At 41.8% G+C, this 20,746-nt stretch overlaps 1 protein-coding gene across 3 annotated transcripts in view; it reads left to right on the top strand.

Moving 5' to 3' along the window:
- SCN4A (sodium voltage-gated channel alpha subunit 4) overlaps window positions 1–15,022 on the top strand; it is a 135,707-nt gene extending 120,685 nt beyond the window's left edge. For 2 of the 3 annotated variants that reach the window (XM_089674629.1, XM_089674630.1), the window contains exons 24-26: window positions 261–365; window positions 2,414–2,684; window positions 3,613–5,601. In XM_089674629.1, coding sequence (XP_089530755.1) covers window positions 261–365; window positions 2,414–2,684; window positions 3,613–4,778 — 1,542 coding nt within the window. In that variant the 3' untranslated portion in view covers window positions 4,779–5,601. Of the gene's footprint in view, window positions 1–260; window positions 366–2,413; window positions 2,685–3,612; window positions 5,602–5,634; window positions 5,674–12,143 lie in introns of those variants that run through there. The other variant, XM_089674631.1, reaches the window with a different exon arrangement.
- Window positions 15,023–20,746: the final 5,724 nt, after the last annotated feature.

The raw sequence follows: 20,746 nt of genomic DNA, 5'->3' as shown, positions 1-20,746 counted from the left end.
CTGGGCAACTACCAATTTTAGGAGGTCAGCATTGGCATCCCACAAATTCCTCCTAGAAAGGTTTACTTAAATACGAGCTATAAACGTGTCCAGTCTGTATTACCCCAGTAGCAACAAATTCAATTCCACTTTTGCTCTTCCATAGTGCAGGGGAGGAAATCTGGTTGTAGGGCGGCAGTATAAGTTATCTGCACTCAATCATTCTTCTGAGGGTTTCTAATAATGAAACTGCAAATAACAAATCTGATTTTCTCTTATACTTTGGAGGAAAAGATATATTCATGACAGAAGAACAAAAAAAATACTACAATGCTATGAAGAAACTGGGATCAAAGAAACCAGTGAAACCAATTCCTAGACCAGAGGTAAAGTATAGTGATCACTACAAACTCAGTGTGCTCTCTTAACCTAAACAGAACAACTACATGATTGGTGTACCACATCATGTCATAACATCTGTGTCCATTGTAGTGGACTTTTTTTTTAGGCACCCAAGAAAAATTATAAAATTTTTTAAAACTTTTATTACAAAAACCATAAAAGAGATTAAAAATAGTACTGTAACTGATTATGAATTGTTGGGTCAGAGCTGGACATAAACAGGATATACTGAATTTGGGTACACCCATCCATCAAAATGAACAACTATTACAAAAAATAAAAAACCTACCGTTTATAAACATCACTTATCCACTGACTGATCATCGAGTAGGTGTAGGTACAGAGTGGATGAAGTAACATGAGGGATGATTTACTAAAACTGGAAAGTGCTAAATCTGGTGAAGCTGTGCATGGTAGCCAATTTTGCACTCTTCAGTTTTAAGTAAATCAACCCCATGATGTCATATGAAAGGAATGTTACATGATGGATGCCCAACAGAGGTTCATAGTAGATACTTAGGGCCAATGTACTTCAATTACACGTTATCTTCCTTAGGGTAAGATGAGTGGAAATCCATCTCCAAGAAAACATATTAATAATGGGAACAAACTGAACTCTAAAAATCATCATATATGATGGTGATATAAAGAGAACCTATTGCATATATTGCCTCCATCAATGCATTGCAACACATATTTACTCAGCAACATTAAAAAAAAAAGAGGTACAGGAGACAAAGGCAGCCCCATACAGGTCACCCACCATAGACAGACCACACAAGGATCGTCATAAAACATCTCAGCTCCAGATAAAATAAACAGGGCTAGCATGAAAAAAAACAGTAGATATAAAGGTGCTGGCAGCACAAACAAGGAAATACAAATAGGTCACAACTACCAGACCTTAGGGAGAAATACGCCAAGGGGTACAAAGGCAGAGGCTTATAAATGCTCAAATATTTATTTAATGATTTACATATAGCAGTTAGGCTCAGTTACTGAGCATATTGCTAATTTTTCTATAATAAAGCTTATTGATTTTACCCGGGAGACTGGCATCAGTGGAGAATATCTGCCAACTGAGGTCAAGAAGGACTTCCCAAAAATGAGGAGAGGAGAAAATGGAACCACCAACCTAGTGCCACCTTTCTGTACCCACCTCCCATCTGTGATGTAGAAACAACAAGGATTTCATCACTTACGGTTTTGGTTTGATGTTTACAAACCGTTACTGGCATCTAAAGCATTTGATCAAACTGATATCTGTTTGATCAGATGCTTTCAGGGTAGAGGAGTGATCTGGGGTCTAATAGACCCCATTTTCCCTATAAAGAGGACCTGTCATGTTTATTGCTATTACAAGGAATTTTGGGCATTCCTTGTGATAGCAATACAGTTGAAAAAATAAATAAATGAAAGGACAGTGTAAAAAAAGTTTTAAATTAATTAAAAAAAATTAAAGCACCCCCTCCCCCCATGTTCACATGGAACAGCAAATGCATACGTCAGCTCCACATGCATATTTAAATGGTGACTGTACCACACATGAAGTATCGCATCAGAGCAAAAGCAAGAATTCTAGCACCAGCCCTCCTGTGTAACTCTTAACTGGTAACCTGTAAAGGCTTTTAAAGCATCATCTATTAAGATTTTAAGGTACTGTGGTTTGTCGCTGTTCCACAGATGTAAGCAATTTTAAAGTGTAACATGTTAGGTATTTATTTATCCAGTGTATCATCATCTTTTATATTTGACAAAAACATTGGGTATTATATTGTGCTTGTGTGCACTAAAATTCATTAAAGTGTATTTTTACGTTAAAAAAATAGCATTTTAAAAAATGGCTGAGCAAATATTGTGTGGTGTAAAAAAATTGCAACAACCACCATTTTATTCTGCAGGGTCTCTGCTTTCAAAAATATATAATGTTTGGGCTGATTTTTACATGTATGCGAGAAATGTCAGAATTGGTCTGGGGGTAAAGTGGTTCATTTTTCTCACATCATACTCTTATATTCTTGGTTTCCTGCAGAATCCGGTTCAAGGAGTGGTGTTTGATTTCATCTCCAAACAAGCCTTTGACATTGTAATCATGATTCTAATTTGCCTTAACATGGTTACAATGATGATAGAAACTGATGACCAGAGTGAAGAGAAAATCAATATACTTTTTAAAATCAATTTGGTCTTCATTGTCATCTTCACGGGAGAGTGTCTCCTTAAAATGTTTGCACTAAGACAGTATTTTTTCACAGTTGGATGGAATATTTTTGATTTTGTAGTGGTCATCCTTTCTATTGCTGGTAAGTCCTTGCCACCCATTGCTAACGTTCTGTATATATCTTTTTGTTCGTCACTTGATTACAACCATTCAGATTAAACCTGATTCCTAAGTGTGCATATGTAACTGCTCCAGTGTGCATATATAACTGCTCCAGTGTGCATATATAACTGCTCCAGTGTGCATATATAACTGCTCCAGTGTGCATATATAACTGCTCCAGTGTTCTTAAATGCAATTCAATGAAAGAAACCTTGACCAAAGCCTTTTGTATCGATGGGGACCTATGATAGAAAAGCGCAAAATTACACCAAATATGAACAAAGGATAGTAAATTCACTTCATACAGATAGTGATTTGATAATATTGGTACAGCAACAAAGGAAGTCACCTTTTATTTACAATATTTTAAAGAAGTTTAAAACACGTGTTTATTAACCCCTGTAGCTGTAAGCATCATAAAACCGTTAAACCTCAAAATTCAATGCAGAAGCACAGGAGGAGTAATACAGCAGCTCAGTTCACCCTTCCCCCACCCCCAGCAAGTGATTCAGCAGCCTCTTTGGGTAAAAGCAACAGAACTGTTTCTCAATCTAGTTTCACAGGAGCAAGGACTACTGGAGAAAAGTCTACAGCATAGGAGGACATCATGGGGTTTATTTACTAAAGCTGGAGAGTCCAAAATCAGACTCCCTTCTGCATAGAAACCAATCAGCTTCTAACCTCAGCTTGTTCAATGAAGCTTTGGCAATGAAACCTGGAAGCTGATTGGTTTCTATGCAGAAGGGAGTCTGATTTTGGACTCTCCAGCTTTAGTAAATAAACCCCCATATGTCTAAGCAATGGTTGCTGACTTAACTCTTGCATTTGTAAGCAAACACTGTGCCATTTTTATCATTCTTTCACAATTGTGTGATGGAGGAGTAACAAGTAATGTCTTTCTTTTCCAGGCATTGTCTTATCAGACCTGATTGCAGAGTACTTTGTTTCCCCAACACTGTTCAGAGTTATCCGACTTGCCAGAATTGGAAGGGTTCTCCGGCTTATTAAAGGCGCCAAAGGCATCCGCACCTTGTTGTTTGCCTTGATGATGTCTCTCCCAGCCCTCTTCAACATTGGGCTGCTGCTGTTCTTAGTCATGTTTATCTACTCCATATTTGGGATGTCCAACTTTGCTTATGTAAAGAAGGAATCTGGCATTGATGATATGTTTAATTTTGAGACATTTGGCAATAGTATAATTTGCTTGTTCATGATAACTACCTCGGCTGGATGGGATGGACTTTTGAATCCAATTTTAAATAGTGTTCCCCCTGACTGTGATCCTCATATGGAGAATCCTGGGACTGCGGTGACCGGTGACTGCGGAAACCCCTCCATGGGCATTGTATTCTTCTGCAGCTATATCATCATTTCATTTTTGATTGTTGTCAATATGTACATTGCAATCATCTTGGAGAATTTTAATGTGGCCACAGAAGAAAGCAGTGAACCTCTATGTGAAGACGATTTTGAGATGTTCTATGAAACTTGGGAAAAGTTTGATCCCGATGCAACACAGTTTGTTGAATACAGCCGGATGTCAGACTTTGTAGATACCCTACAAGAACCCTTACGAATCCCCAAACCCAACAAGATTAAACTGATCACCATGGACTTGCCCATGGTAACTGGAGATAAGATTCACTGCTTAGATATTTTGTTTGCACTTACTAAAGAAGTCTTAGGAGACTCTGGAGAGATGGATGCACTAAAAGCCTCAATGGAAGAAAAGTTCATGGCAGCAAACCCTTCCAAAGTGTCTTACGAACCAATTACCACCACATTAAAAAGAAAGCAAGAAGAAGTCTGTGTCATCAAAATCCAGAGGGCTTTCAGGAGGCATCTCCTTAAACGCTCTGTGAAACATGCTTCCTATGTCTATCGCCATAGCCGAGATTTTGACTCCGTAGCTGAGGATGCTCCAGAGAAAGAAGGACTGGTGGCAGAAAGAATAAACTCTGCGTATGGTCAATATCTAGAAGAAGGAACCGATGGTAGTGCAGTTCCACAACCACGATCTACAAACAGATATTCACGTAGCAGTGGAGATGATGTAAGGGAATCCTACGTTTAGAGGGAAATTCACAAACTGCGTAATTAGAGATAAATGCTATACAATTAGTTACTAAAATGATTCAGGGAGGGTCTGGCAGTGTCACAAGAGGGTTTTGGAGGCAGATATCTGCTACAGTCTTATCTCTGAGGAAAAAAGCTCTCCCTACTAACAGTAATTAGGGGTTGGAGCTTCAAGGTGAGGAGACAAAGCAGTGATATATTTTAATGACGCTTTTATTTTTAAAAGTTCTGATTTAGAAAGGAGGTTTTACAAGTGACGGTTCCTTTCACAATTGTTCTGTGAATTGTATTGAAAGCACTATGTGAATGCATTAAGTCTATGACTTTGTCTTAAGAAAAAAAAAAAGCTGCAAATAATCTTCCATGCACAGCAAATACTGTTCGTGAAAAAATGCCTAAATGATTCTGCACAAGGAACTTTATTTTTATTTAACATTTATATTTATTGATCTGTAGGGTGGCCACCTCATCCCTTTTAAACTGAACACATTGATTATACAGATTTTGAGGCTAATTTAGATAAGACATCAAGTGAGTTTAATTACCACCTTAAGCTGCCACAAAACCTGTGTAATTAATATGTGTTCAGATTTAAAAGGGTGGGGTGGCAACCCTAGTATGACCATCCCCTCACTTTCACCCGTACAACACTCCCTGCAGTGGATCCAGCTGGCAAAGTCCTTGATTTTCAGCGGGATTATAAATAAGCCTCCCCTGTTCATGCAGCGCAGGGTGACTTGTCTTTGGGCCCGCAGTACTTGGCAGCGTCTGAAAAAAACAATCTGTACTGATAAAGGAAACACCTTACTTTGCATCGCTGAGCCTGTGTCTTCTCCTTTTTTCCATTCTTACAGTAATTAGCCCTCAAGGTGATATCATACTGTGGAAACAATGTGAGTTCTCAGCGCATGACTTAGTATTAAGGCCTGTTGTTGTTTGTGTTGGGATTTCTGTGGAAACCAAGCAGAGCTCTCTCACTCTTTGGTTTTTCTAAGCAATATGGTATTGCTATCGGCTGATACAGCGCTGCTTTCTGGACAGATATTGCTTCTTGTTTGGAGGTCTCACTTGCATGGCTGGAAAACGTGAGACGATGAAAGTATAACTAATGGCAAGACTTTATTTTTAGATTTGGGTAGAGTGGTGAGAGGTTAGAGTCAATCATGTGATTTTAAAGTGGTTCTAAAGAAAAAAAAAAAGTGTTTTGGGGTTTTTTTTCTATCTTAGTCTAAGTTCACCTTGAAAAAAAAAATAAATGCACATTTTATTGCAGGTAAAAATTGCATATTTCTTTCTTAAGAGCCTGTAAAGCATTGCATCCGCGATCACGAGTGCAATGTCAGGCTCCTGCAGACCATCAGCACATTGTCTACCCGTACCTCCTTTATGGGCAGGCAGTCACTGAAGTCCAGGAAGATCCTAGAACTATGAGAGCGCTCACCAACTCCCTTCTAGTTAATTGAGAACTACAAGCTGTCTGCCGTAATGGCTGATGGTACTTGTAGTACATTTATTCACATAACTTTGTGAAGGAATGACACTGCTGTGTGGGCAGAGCTCCACATAGCCACTCTGTGCTTTGAATTGTGATAGTGGGTGTGGGGAGAAGATCTCCTGCCCACTGTCACCATGGTGGATTGGATCTGGGTGCCAGCAGGTGCTTTAGTAATATGTTACCACCCTGAATTTGGGTGTAACATGTTACTAAAGGTGAATGTATTCTTAATGCGTTCTCTGCAATAAAGTGGTTCTGCATTCTATACATGAAGGTAAAAAAACCTTCTGTGTGTAGCACCCCCCAGCCCCCCGCCCCCCAACACTTACCTGAGTCTCATCCCAATCCAGCGATGTCCACGAAAGCCTCGGTTCTCTGGGGACTCTCACTCATGATTGGCTGAGGCAGCTATTGGCTTCCACTGCTGTCAATCACAGCCGGTGAGCAAATCGGGAGGGGGTGGGGCTGAGCCGCAGCTGTGTGTGTGAATGAACACGTAGAGCCAAGGCTCGGGAGCGCACCTGCTCGGGTACCGCTTGCTGTATCTTAGACTTTAGTATCACTTTAAGGTAAAAAAACACCCAACTACTTGCCCCGCCCCTAATTGCTAAACGCTTGCCTCCTTTCACAGTCCAGTGCTCTTCCTGGCCTCACAGGAGACACAGAGAGAAGTGGGAACATAGGCTTCTGTTGCTGTCAGTCAAATTATCTGCAGAGGGAGCAGCAGGTGTGGTTGAGTCTCACCATGTGTGTCTATGGATGCACACAGCCTGGCTTGGAAGTGTGCCTGTATGGGTGCCCCCTCAGCCTCTGGCTGCTGAGGGAGCACCTGCAGGGATGGAGGAGGAGACAGCACCAGTGATGGACTCCAGAATAGTTGGAAAGGGACTGCTCTGTGCAATACCACATGTAAGTTTAACATCTTTTTCATTTTAGGGGAAAAAATGCCTTTACAACCACTTTAATTCTCTCCTGCTCTATGCAAACTGAAAAAATAGTTTTGCATTTAGACATATTTTAACAAACAGAAGACTATCTCCAGTTTAGCTGAGAAATATGTAGATGTAGTTCAGCTATTTATGCAGCTTTGTCCGCTGGCTGGTGGTGTGTATGCTCAGCTCAGATTTATCAAGGTTATTGCCTGCTTTACATTTGCTAACAAACAATTCCTAAATGCAGTAATGGGAAAACTGCTAAAAACATGTTGGTGGTTCAGCTGACAAAGCATCTCTTGGTAAATCTGATCCAAGGTCTCAATTCTTCTGTAGACACTGCTGACTGCTGCATCATAATGATACTGCTACATATGTGTACAATAAATATATAATAGATTTGTATGGTTTACTGTAATAATTTAACTGTCAGGATCCGTGTAAAGTTGCAGAGGATTGTACCGATAAAAGAGGAAGTCTGTGCACTTTCAAATAGCTGATATACCTAATGAAAAATGTAACTTCACAGAGAGGAGCTGCAAAGTACAATCACAAATATGTATGTAAAAGTCGCCATATATGAAGGATAGTGACACCAATGTTACATCTAAATAATGGCTGGTTCAGGGATGTGATGGACTGCCTGGCAATCGACCGCCCCCCCCCCCCCCCGGATGCCTCCTGCCCTCCAAACCCTTCCAGCAGACTGATGTCTACTACTAGCCCTTTACCCCAAGCAGGGGCGATCATGGGGCCCCTGTGTCCTTGCCCAAACTCAAAAAAGCCTATGAAAAAGGTACCAGGGGCATATCATGGGGCCCCCTACTGACCCCGGGCAGTGCCCGAGTTTCCAAATGGTCAGTCCGCCCCTGACCCCAAGCATCATACACAGACAAGATGTTGAAGTAAAACTAAAAAGAATTAATTTATTGACCATAAATACAGGTTTTTATACACTGCAAAAATATGAGCAGTCACCACCTATGAACAATAAAAACAAATATTACACATTGGGGTAAACATCTCACAATGGTTAGGTAATAAAGTAAAGTTGCACCAAACTAGTCACATCAGAGGATTAGCAAACAGACAGGAACAATAGGTTACTCAATTGACAATGGCAGGAAGACACATAAAGCCTCATACACACGATGAGAATATTAGACAAATGATCGTCCACTTTTTGCATGCTGGTAACCATATTGACAAGGGTTACTCAACTTAGGAAAATTCTCGTACGACAGAGTATAAATTCAAAAGTAATTTACTGTATTGTATTTTTGGACAAAAACTGTACCGATTAAACAAAAATCATACGATCTGGTACTGTACAAGAAACATGTTCGTGTTTGTCCCGTTGGATAATTTTGGATGAACTGTCATGATCAGCTATTTAAAGCTGTGTACTAACGATCAGATTATTGTACGATCGCTTCGAAAGCGGTATTTTTTGTAAGATTTTTTGGTCGTGTGTACGAGGCTAAACACACCTTAATAAACGGATTACAAAAAAGAGGAGACCTCAGCATCAGGTAGTTTTGAGCTGTTTATAATCTTCTGCTTTGAGTCTCTGAGTCTAGGAGGGGGTTGAAGCAGTCAATGATGGTTTGGGCACAGAGGCCCAAAATCTGTACACAGGCCTTCCAGTTCTCAGAGTCTGTGTGTTTTGGAGTAACATGGACTTGAATTTGAAGTAAAACTACTCCAAATGTCCCCCCAGGCACACACCTCCCAAACAATAGAGCTCCCTCAAATGCCAGGGCCCATAGTCAGTAGGCTAGCCTGCAGTCCCTTCCAAAAGCCTCTGCCCAGTTGGTTTTGTCACAGGGGACAACATTTTCAGTGGTTCAAGCTGTCCAGTGATCCAAAAGAGGGCAAGCTTGGTCTCCCTGCTTTCAGCAACAGGTCTGTCCACCCATAAGAAACATAAAGCTGACCACTAATGTGAGATAACTTGCCCAATTAAAGCAATAATTTTATACCTGCAGCCATACCCAGTCAACAGATCTCAGAAGAAAAAATAGTCACTATTTTGCTTTGGATATGTCTGTGTATGTGTGTCTGACCTTACACCATTCTCCGATTTACATAATTGTACATACTCGGGTAATCTAAGTGTACATGTTCATGTAAAAACCTGAGGAAAGTGTCTGCTTGTCCATTTGTCCTGTATTGCCCCCTTAGGGTGAGCCCTGTGCTTTGTCCATGCAGAGCAAAGCAGGTTTGATTTAACACCCCCCTCCTCATCACTACATACTCCTCTTCCCTTACTATTCCCATCTTTTCCAGCAGCCGTTGAAAATGAAGAAGACAGCCTCCAGTTGGAGCTTACAGAGTGTTGATGACTTTCCCTGCCCTGTGTGACAGCAAAGGGCCAATCACCAGTGATATCAAAGGGGAGGAATACATATGCTTGCCCCAAACCTGAAAGTATTTTTTTTGATTAAATATAGCATGAAACTCCACTGCCTTTGACACAGTTGACCACCCCCCCCCCCCCTCAAAAAAACCTCTATTTACTTGGTCTCCGTCACTGTAATCTCCGTTGGTTCGAATCTTACCTATCTCACCGCACCTTCAGTGTCACTTACAATTCTACTTCCTCCTCTCCTACTCCACTTACTGTCGGGGTCCCCCAAGGTTCTGTCCTTGGACCTCTCCTATTCTCGATCTACACTTCTTCCTTGTGTCAGCTGATAGCTTCCCATGGTTTCCTATACCATTTCTATGCTGATGACACACAAATCTCTCTCTCTACTCCTCAGCTCACCCCATCAGTTTCCTCACGTATCACCGATTTACTAACAGACATATCAGACTGGATGTCACAACACTTCCTAAAACTCAATCTATCCAAAACTGAGCTCATAATATTTCCTCCCCATGTGCCTCTTCCCCTGATTTCTCGGTCAGGATCAATGGCCCCACTATTAACTCAACCCATCCCTGCATGTCAGCGTGCTAGGGGTAACCCTGGATTCTGAACTATCCTTTCAGGCCCACATCCAATCCCTATCCTAATCATGCCGCCTCAACCTCCGCAACATCTCCAGAATACGCCACTTTTTAACCAATGATACCACAAAGCTCCTAATTCACTCCCTGGTCATCTCTCGCCCAGACTACTGCAACTCCCTCCTCATTGGCTTACCTTTTCATAGGCTATCCCCCCTCCAGTCCATCATGAATACTACTGCCAGGCTCACCCACCTTACCAACCATTCAGTGTCTGCTTCCCCTCTCTGCCAATCCCTCCACTGACCTCCAATCAGTGTCCTCCACCCCTCTCTGCCAATCCCTCCACTGGCCTCCACCCCTCTCTGCCAATCCCTCCACTGGCCTCCACCCCTCTCTTCCAATCCCTCCACCCCTCTCTGCCAATCCCTCCACCCCTCTCTTCCAATCCCTCCACTGGCTTCCACTCACCCAACTAATAAAATTCAAAATACTAACAAAAACTTACAAAACCATCCACAACTCTGCCCCCAGTTGCATCACTAACCTGGTCTCAAAATATCTACCAAACCGCTGTCTTCGATCCTCACAAGACCTTCTGCTCTCTAGTTCCTGTGTCACCTCCTCCTATGCCTGCCTCCAGGACTTTTCCCGAGTTTTTCCCATCCTATGTAACTCTCTACCCCAATCTGTCCGACTGTCTCCTAATCTATCCACCTTTAGACGATCCCTGAAAACCTTTCTCTTTAAAGAAGCCTATCCTGCTTCTTCCTAGTAAACCACCATTTATTTCCTCCATCAGCTCATCCCCCACAGCTATTACCTTTTGTATCACTCAACCCTTCCTCCTAGATTGTAAGCTCTAAGGAGCCGGGCGCTCTGTTTCCTCTTCTACCAAATTGTATTGTGACTGCAATGTCTACGTTCATTTTGTAAAGTGCTGCTCAAACTGTTTGCGTTATATAAATCCTGTATAATAATAATAATAAAAAGAATAGGCGAGAGTATGTGCTGCTGCGGGGCTGGGCTTTGAAGCAAACCTGTTGCTTTCACCTGCACTTAACTATTACCGTCTATGTTCATATTAAAAAGATTCACTCTAACTGTCCTGATCAACAAAGTGTCACCGGGAATGAAAGGGAGTATACATTACAAATCAGTTTCTACAGAGGGGAAATTTTCCAATGTCACAGATAGTTTCTGTGACAACTAAGTGGAGATTCTCTTAACTTTCTGATGAGTCTACAGGGCAGAAAGTGAAGTGAAATCTCTTTAAAACAAAACAACGGTTTGCTCTTCTTTAGTCTGTTCAAACTGAAAAACAAAAGTTTTGGCTGTAGGTGTACTTTAATTTCAGTGCGGAATCTTGGCCCCTTGTTTTGTTTGAACCATGAGTGGCGTACAATTCCAGTTAGTATATTAAACACAGATTTGATATCTTTGACTAAACAGCAGGGCTACAGCGTACACATTAATATCATTATCTGCTGGGAAAACAGAGATGCAAACATGCTTGTGGAGGGGCTTTGTCAACCAGCTCATGAGAGTTCAGTAATATCTATGAAAACAGCACAGATGGGTTTACTAAGCTGCTGAAAAGAGCAATGATACGGTGTAACCAGTAGCATCTAATTTGACGGTACAGGAGTCCATTCAGTGTAAGTCTGAATGGTTGGTATGAGTTACATTACTTTACCCTTTTGCTTTACTAAATATGTCTGTGGGTGTTATGTCTGACGTCCATCAAATGCTTTGTGTGTAAAGACTTGTATGCTTTCCCACTGGCATGTCCTGCCAAAGCTCTTGGTGCATTAGCTGGGTTGGCGTGGACAAGAATTGCCAGGCAATGCCGCAATACTGTGCATGTGTGCTCACTAGCCCTCAGCCCCAAGCTATATTAACACTCCCAACTGCTTGTAGGTTGCAGTATCACTGACAGTCATTTTTTCTGTCATTGTCTGTTTCTTCTCCCCTTTTCAAGTGCGGAATTTGAGAAGTGAAAAGATTGCACTGTCTTTGGCACAGTTACCTGTGGATGCTTGTCTCTCCTTGGTATCGAGGTCTGGTTACAAGTGCTGCTCGTGTTTCGTGCATGAGAAGGTGTCAAAGCATTGAGGGAAAATCTCCTCTAGGTTTCCAGTGTCTTATCTTGAGTGATGAAGACGTAGTGTAGTCTTACCCTCTTTGCTGAACCTATGGCCACCCTACACAACAATAAAAAGATTTGATGTTTGTCAGTCTGCATACAGAATGCGATTACTAAATGACGGCTGACAGGTAGTAAGCACATCGTAATGCAACATTCAGTATTACTTATGTCCTTAACATGGAGTTTACAAAAGTCTTATCTTTTTCTCATTCATTTTTGAATTGTACTTTATCTTACTTTTGGTATCTGTTTAATCTGTGGAATTTTACACACACCTTGCTGCATATGTAGAATGTCTTTCCTACAGGGTAAATGGAGAAGTCCACAAAAAAAAAAAAAAAGAATTAGCAGAATGTAGATGTAGACTTCCCTCCATCCCAAGCCTGAACCCTTCAAGGAACCACTATTCTGCCCCCTCCATCTTCCTTGTCTGGTCATTAGATGTCCAAAGTACTACATAAAAATGCTCTTCCAATAGATGATTGACAATCTAATCAGTAAGCTGAAAACTGCTCCACAATAAAGGTTCTGTAAGCAAACACATAGGGATTGATTTACTACAGGAAAATAGGCTGTGCACTTTGCAAGTGCAGTTGCAATCATTTTCCCCAGAGCTCAGTGATTGTGGTGAAGCTTCACTTCATAATCACCCAATCAGGTGCAAGAGAAATATAAAAAAAAAAACAGCATTTTTACTTGCACATGATTGGATGATGGAAATCTGCAGAGCTTCACCACATTCAATAAGCTCTGGGGAAAGTGTATGCTACAGCACAGTCTATTTGCCTTTAGTAAATCAACCCTATTGGCTCTATCTGCATTTTAGGATGCAAATGACAAAGGCGAAGAGCATGTGGAAACATGTATTTTGTTCTCTATCCTACACCATCCAATAAAGTAGAATGTTTATAGAAACTCTTCCATGTAGAGGAACAAAGGCCAACAACCTTTCGATGGGTTTGGGCCACATTTAAAAAAAACAAACTAAAAAACCACAACAGGATAATTTTGGTATTTTAATCTACATCACCCTGCATTAAACTGCATTAGGGACTTCTCCTTTTTTGTTGATCTTCCAATCAGAAAGTTGTAAATGCCACAATATCAATACGCAGGCGCCTCCCTGCTCTGACCTCTGACCAGCTTTTTCTCCTGCGTAAAAAAGAAAAAATTCCACCAAAGCCACTCAGCATAGCACAACTTTGGCTGAGGAGGAACAGCTGTTCACTGGGGTTACAGGTAGCAAGATCCCGATGGTCAACACTGTAGAGGGCTTAGCACTTTCAAAATGAAGGATCTTTTAGTAATCTCTAAAGCTGGACTGAGAAATGTCCAGGAATGAAAATATGAAATGGTTGTTCATACTGTGAACCGTTCTGATTATTTAGGTCAATTTACAACATCACCATCAAATAAGCTTTGTACAAAATATCTGGTTCAGAATTTGCATTTTAGTTTTGTTTTTTCTTTTTTTAATTAAAAAAAAATAATTGACATTTGTGTTATCAGCATATTAAAATATTTAAACAGGCTCAGGTTTATTTATTACAGTAAATGTGTAACAAAGCTATTCAAACTGAGTGTACGATAAAAAATATAGTGCAAACAGAATTGCATCTCAGTCTGCTCAAAGGTCCAGACAGCCGCTCCTTCCAGAGCCTTGCCTCGACGTGCAGGCATCAGTAAGAGAATGCTTAGACTTTTAGAATGAATACAAAGTGTTCTGTGTTTGGATGAGGTGGAGAGGTTGGGCAGTGACATCACACTCTCCTCTCCATCCAATCAGAGAATGCTTTGCATTCATTCAGAAAATGCAAAGCATTCTCTGAATGGCGACCTTGCTGAGCAGCGGAACTCCTGAGTTTACAATGCATCAGGCCAGCCAATCAGCACAGGACTTTGTAGCAAGTGGAGATCTCTGGAATAGCAGTGTGTACTTCAGTGATTTCCAGCCTCCAGGGGCATCGGCCAGGTATGGTATATACAAACTGGTCCAAGCTGGACCAATGTAAATATGTAAAAACAAACCATGCCTGGAATTCATAGTAAATGAGACAAAGGGCAATCAGAGTGTGCAAATCAGTATACCATCAACAACCAAATGATAGTCACACTACTGAACGATGAATTCGATTTGTTTGCTATGATTTGCTGCATCTTGTACATTACTCTTTGCCTCATTACATAAGCCCATTGTGGTATAGTAGGTCACACACCCTGCAAAATACAATGTTATCAGTCTAATCATAGTAAACCCAAACCTAGATCATGTTGATATCGGTTACAACACGTTGCTGCTGTTTGCACCTTGATTACCATTCAATCTGATATCCATTACTACTGAATGTCTTAAACTTCCTTTTTTATGTTTTATCTCTATATGATCTGTAGCCGTTTCCTATGCAAAAAGACATGACCCCAAAGATACAGTAACTGAAGGTGTTTCAATGAAACCACCTTGCGTGAGCTGAGGGTGTTTTTTTTTTTTCTAAGTTTTATTTAAGGTTTTGTGTTTAAATGACGACACTTATTGCAATTTATTGATGGTATGTTGTTTACATTTCAATGTATGTAAAGAGAATTCCAGTACTGAGAGCTGTTTAATTTTACATCCAGTGCCTGTACATATTCCTGTTTAGTGCTGGAAGTGTGCAATTAAGTCCTATTTATCCTTGTACATTTCACAAATAATAATAAATCATTCAACTGAACGGAAGTGGTATTCTGCGTGCCTCCGTGTGTCTCCTTATGTTTTTGAGGTCTGTGTGCACAACAAATTGTCACGTGGGCATCTTCCAGTAAGTGTTTGGATTATTTAAAAAAGTAGACGGCTTTCTCTCAGGAAGACTGCAGGGGCACAAAAGCCAAGCCTAGTCCAGTCTTTGGGAAACCCAGACAAAGAAAAAGTACACTGCATGTTTATAATGTATTCCATCAGTTATTGTACATAACTAGTACTGCCAGTCACTTCCAAACAGAGGTTCCCTGCATCAGACGCGGTATTATAGTCACCTCTCCAGGGGCCCGAGCCCTACCTTCTCTCCGGTCCAGTGTTGCAGACTCTTCAACATTCAACACTTCCAAAGGTATTGGATGTCTGTGTTCTCCACTGTGCCTCGTGGTTGCATCTTCTCACCCCATGTCACTGTTGTGTCCTGTAGTGACATAAGTGTCTGAGGAAGGAACCTCAGAGCACAGCGAGGGGGCACAGATTCCAAACTGCCGGAAGTATCAAGTGCTGAAGAGTCTGGCAGAGGCTGCAAAGCTGAGACAAAGCAAAGGCAGGAGACGTGGGCCACTAGAGAGGTCAATATAATTGCCCCTCTTTTTGCATGGAAACTATTTTGTTTTTTTTTTTTCGAAACTGAACTCCAGGAATGGGACAAAAAGGCCCTCCGCACAGCCGGGGTTAAATGTTCATTTAGTCTATGGGTGTACAGATAAGTAGAAATACTTACCTCACTCCTGGCTCTGGCAGGCTCCCTCAATTTGTGTGAACAGCTTCCTTTCTAAGGTGCTTCGTCCTGCAGTCCCATGCGCACCCTCAGCACATACAATGCAGAGCTAATAGCCCGTATTTCACACAATGATGGCAAGGCCCTGCCCACAGACTGGATTTTCATGAAAAAGAGGAGAGAATTGGAGCCACCAGAGTCAGATAAGTAATCATGCCTGTTTAGCTCCCCCTAGACCACGTGTGTCAGACAAAAGGTCCGGCCCTCCAGGCCATTTCATGTGGTCTTTGCACTACTCCTGCAGCTGGGGCACCCCCTCGTCTCCGCCCACACCTTGTTTCAACAATCAGCAGCAGAGAGGACGGCAGAACTCCGCCTAAAGATCCTCCCCTCTATGAGCAGCTGCAGCACCCCCTCATCAACACCTCCCCTGGTCTTAGCATTCAGTAGATTCCGGCAGCTGACTCCAGCCCTCTTATGGTCCTCCTCCAGACACTGCACTTTTTGCTTCTCAGCACTATGTATGAGGAGTGCACTGTGATGTAAGGGAGGGTGGAGGACTCCTGACTTCTGATGGTGGGGGGGATTTGATGTCTGATGTAAGGAGGGGTGGGGTGCTACGGACATCTGCTTATAATTATGAGAATGATACAATTCTATGTCAGTTGAGAAGGAGGGTGTCACCGCTGGTATCATCCACAATAAACTTTATTGAAGACTGCTCAGACAAAAAACCATGGCAGCACTAGTGTTCCAATGGGAATCGGCTTCCTATTGGGGGCACTGAACAGAGAGGAGCGGGCAGGAGATCTGGGGAGGACCCAAGAAGAGGAGGATCAAAGCCGCTCTGAACAATTATATTGCACAGAGCAGGCAAGTATAAACATTTTATTTATTTATTTATTTTAAATGTTTTTTTTCTTTTACAACCACATTAAAGTCAGAGAAATTGGATTGCTATATGTACGTGATAATTCACAGCATTGTAATTGGAAAAACTGCTGACAACATGGGTAGGCTGCACATCAAATTGCTGGGGGAGCATTGTATACAAACATGATGGTCAGTGTCTACAGCACGAGTGTTAAACTGGCAGCCCTCCAGCTGTTGCCAAACTACAAGTCCCATAAGGCATTGCAAGATTGACAGTTGCAAGCATGACTCCCAAAGGCATAGGCATGATGGGACTTGTAGTTTCACAACAGCTGGAGGGCCGCCAATTGGACACCCCTGCTCTACAGTATGCCATGGTTTCCAGCCAGCAACATTCTACATTGTATAGCTATCTTTAACCACCTCCCGCCCGCCATATAGTAATATGACGGACGCAAGGTGGTTCTGTCGTTCTGGGAGGACGTCATATGATTTTCTCCCATTCTCACCGCGCATGCGCGGCTCAAGGAGCACGCAGCGTGGCGATCGGCGGTGCGCTGTGTCCCTCGGACACAGCGGATCACCGATCACGGAAAGAGCCGAAGATGTTGGCTCGGTCATGTGATCAGCTGTGTCCAATCACAGCTGAGCACATGCAAACAGGGAAATGCCGGTTATCTGCATTTTTCTACTCTCGAGCTGTCATGCTGACAGAGGAGAGGAGAGGATAGCCAGTAATCGGCATTCTGCGGAGGGGACATGTACACTGATCATCAGGACACTAATGATCAGTGTAGCCCCAGCAGTGCCATCTGTCAGTGTCCATCAGTACCTTATGTCAGTGCTCATCAGTGCCACATCAATGCCACATATCAGTGCATACCAGTGCACATCAATGCCATATATCAGTGCCCCTCTGAGCTACCTTTCGGTGTCACCCATCTGTGCCACCTATCAGTGCCGCCAATCATTGCCAGTCAGTGCCGCCTATCATTGCCAGTCAGTGCCGCCTATCAGTGTGCATCATTGGCGCCAGTCAGTGCCATCTATCAGTGCCATGTATCAGTGGTGCCATTCAGTGCCCATCAGCGCCACCTACCAGTGCCTCATCAGTGCCACCTATCAGTGTCCATCAGTGCAGCCTATCACTGCCCATCACTGCAGCCTCATTAACGCACATCAGTGAAGGAGAAAAATCACTAATTTACAAAACTTTAGAAAAAAACCCTAAGAAAAAGTTTTGGTTTTTTTCAAAATTTTCAGTGGTTTTTGGTTTAAGAAAAAATAAAAAAACCCCGAGGTGATTAAATACCACCAAAATAAAGCTCTGTCACAAAAAATGATAAAAATTTCATATAGGTACAGTGCTGCATGACCGCGCAATTGTCACTCAAAGTGCGACATTGCTGAAAGCTGGAAATTGGCCTGGGCAGGAAGGGGGTATAAGTGCCCGGTAGACTTGTGGTCAGAAACTTAATTTTTAGCAACATTACATTTCAAAATTGCTTGTGTTTATATAATTTTGTCTTCAGTTATTTAAAGAAAATTGCATATTTCTATACATTATATCTAAAGCCTGTTTTTTTTATGTTGAATAAGTTAGGGGTTGTTTAGAAATTCCATAAGGTGTTTCTTTTTCTGTCTGTGTCCCACTGAGGATATTTCCATTCACTGTTCTAGAGACACAACAAAGAGCGGGAAGAATTTTTCTAAAGTTAGCCAATTGCTACCATTGACAGATTTCACTTTACCTCATCATCTGGTGGCAGCTGTAAAATTCTGGATTTCCCATAACTATCTGTCTCAGTAACAATGGCCACCAGGACCAAGACCAACAAAAAAAAAGGATGAATTTCCCTAACGGGGACAAAGACAGTAGTGAAAACGTGACACAGGCTTCAGATAATAATGACTCCATTTTTACCTAGAGTCCAGTGCTACCACCTTGTCTCTCTAGGAATAAAGACTTGAGAGGGGGTTTACCATTTCCCTACAAAAGCCCAAAAAATGGCTTTAGACACATATTATTTTACCAAGTGACTGATTAGGTTCATTTGTGAATAATGATGAATAAAAACAAACATGGGCGCACTCTAATCGTGCATTACCGTGGTATAACACGTAATGTATTAAATAAAAAGGATGTATACTCACAAACCAACGTGATATGGGCAGTATAGGTGATCCACAAAAACAGTCACAATGCAGAGCTCTGAGGAAGGGGGTTCAGCTCCCGAAACGCGTCAGTTATCCATATCATTAGACACAGTTGCATTGTGACTGTTTTTGTGGATCACCTATACCAGTGGTCGGCAAGCCGCGGCTCGCAAGCCACATGCGGCTCTTTGCACACTTTAATGCAGTTCTTCTGTGTGCCGGGCGCCCGCTCCCCTCCCTCCTCTCGGGCGGCCGCCCCAAAAGTCAGGACTCTGCAGCTAGCCCAGCAATGGGCAAACTACGGCCCGGCGGACCTTTTAATCCGGCCCGCGGAGCGTGGCAAACATTGGCTGTCAGGATGTAGGCAGGGCAGCGTGACGAACTCCTCTCCTCTCACAGTCCGCCCTGAAGACCGGAACGGCGCGGGAACACGGCGAGAGGAATGCGCGGAGCAAAGGTAAGTGAATTGACACAATATGGGGAATGAATTACTATAGGGGGGATGAATTACTATATGGGGGATGAATTACTATGGGGGATGAATTACTATATGGGGGATGTATTTTCAGTTTTAAAAATGTGGCTCTCAAAATAAATTTCAATCGTGGATTTGGCGAGATTTGGCTCAGTTGAAAAAAAAGGTTGCCCACCACTGACCTATACTGCCCATTATCACGTTGGTTTGTGAGTATACATCCTTTTTATTTAATAAATTACGTGTTCTACCACGGTAATGCAAAATTAGAGTGCGCCCTTGTTTGTTTTTATTCATCAGTGGTCAGATTTCCCGATCTCAGAAGGGCAGCACCTCTTCGGTTGGCATTTGACAATTCCTTGGTTGGCATGAAGATTGGAGCGCTGGTTTCGTTTGTTTTTCATTTGTGAATAAAAGCAGTTTGTGTGTAGTTTAACACACTGAAAGACTGAGAAAAGTCTCCCTACAATATCACAAATGTCATGATATCCCCACATTCACCTTAACAGGACATGTTTATGCAGCTTACCTGGCTTAATCCATAAATACATGGCATCATGAATACAACTCTGCTTATACCCCTTACACAAATTCATGATCGAGTCAACACGAATACATTGTGAAACATCATCAGCCTGTGCCAGTGTTGTCTTTTCCCCTCCAATCAATATTCAAACACGGCTTACATTTCATTTGTACCTTCTCTTTCACAGACGATACAAATGTCAGTATCACTTCTCTCTTGTCCTCACCAATCTTGCCCATTTTTCTTTTAATGAATTATCATGTGCTTGAACAGGCTGTTCCATCTGAAAGAGAAAACAATTCACTTCAAAAATTAATAAACGATAAACAATTAACGATTCTGCCTGTACATCTTCAGCCTTTAAATGATGTGAGAAAATTGAGCCATGCTTTTAATTAGCAGGAAGGTGATGATGAGCATGCTTAAGCATTGAAAGCACCTTTTTTGTCAAAAAATATGGCAAGGATACTTGTGTCTGCAGTCATTACAGGGGCCCAGCACACCTACGATAAGTCACAGCATGCTTGAAGTCAGATTTCTCACCAATGGTTACAATTTATGAAGAATTTACCCAGCTATAGGCAGCCTTCACATAACCACTTCAAATCCGGACACTTTCACCCCCTTCCTGTCCAGGCCAATTTTCAGCTTTCAGAACTGTCACAGTTTGAATGACAATTGCGCGGTCATGCAACACTGTACCCATATGAATTTTTTAGCATTTTTTTGAGACAGATAAAACCTTATTTTGGTGGTATTTATTCACCACTGGGATTTTGATTTTTTTGCTATATAAATGAAAAAGTCCAAAACTTTTGAAATAAAAAGTGTTTTTCTTATAAAATTTTGCAAAGAAATAATCTTTCTTCATAAATCTTGGCCAAAATGTTTTCATCTATCTTTTTAGTAAAAAAAAATAAAATAACACAAATTAGTTTAAAACCATAAG

The sequence above is a fragment of the Staurois parvus genome, unplaced genomic scaffold (assembly GCF_062004578.1).
Source record: "Staurois parvus isolate SC_StPar_1 unplaced genomic scaffold, SC_StPar_1.0 ptg000151l, whole genome shotgun sequence".
Classification (NCBI taxonomy): domain Eukaryota; kingdom Metazoa; phylum Chordata; class Amphibia; order Anura; family Ranidae; genus Staurois; species Staurois parvus.
The sequence above is the reverse complement of the archived record's forward strand: the minus strand, read 5'-3'. Positions and strand labels throughout refer to the sequence as shown.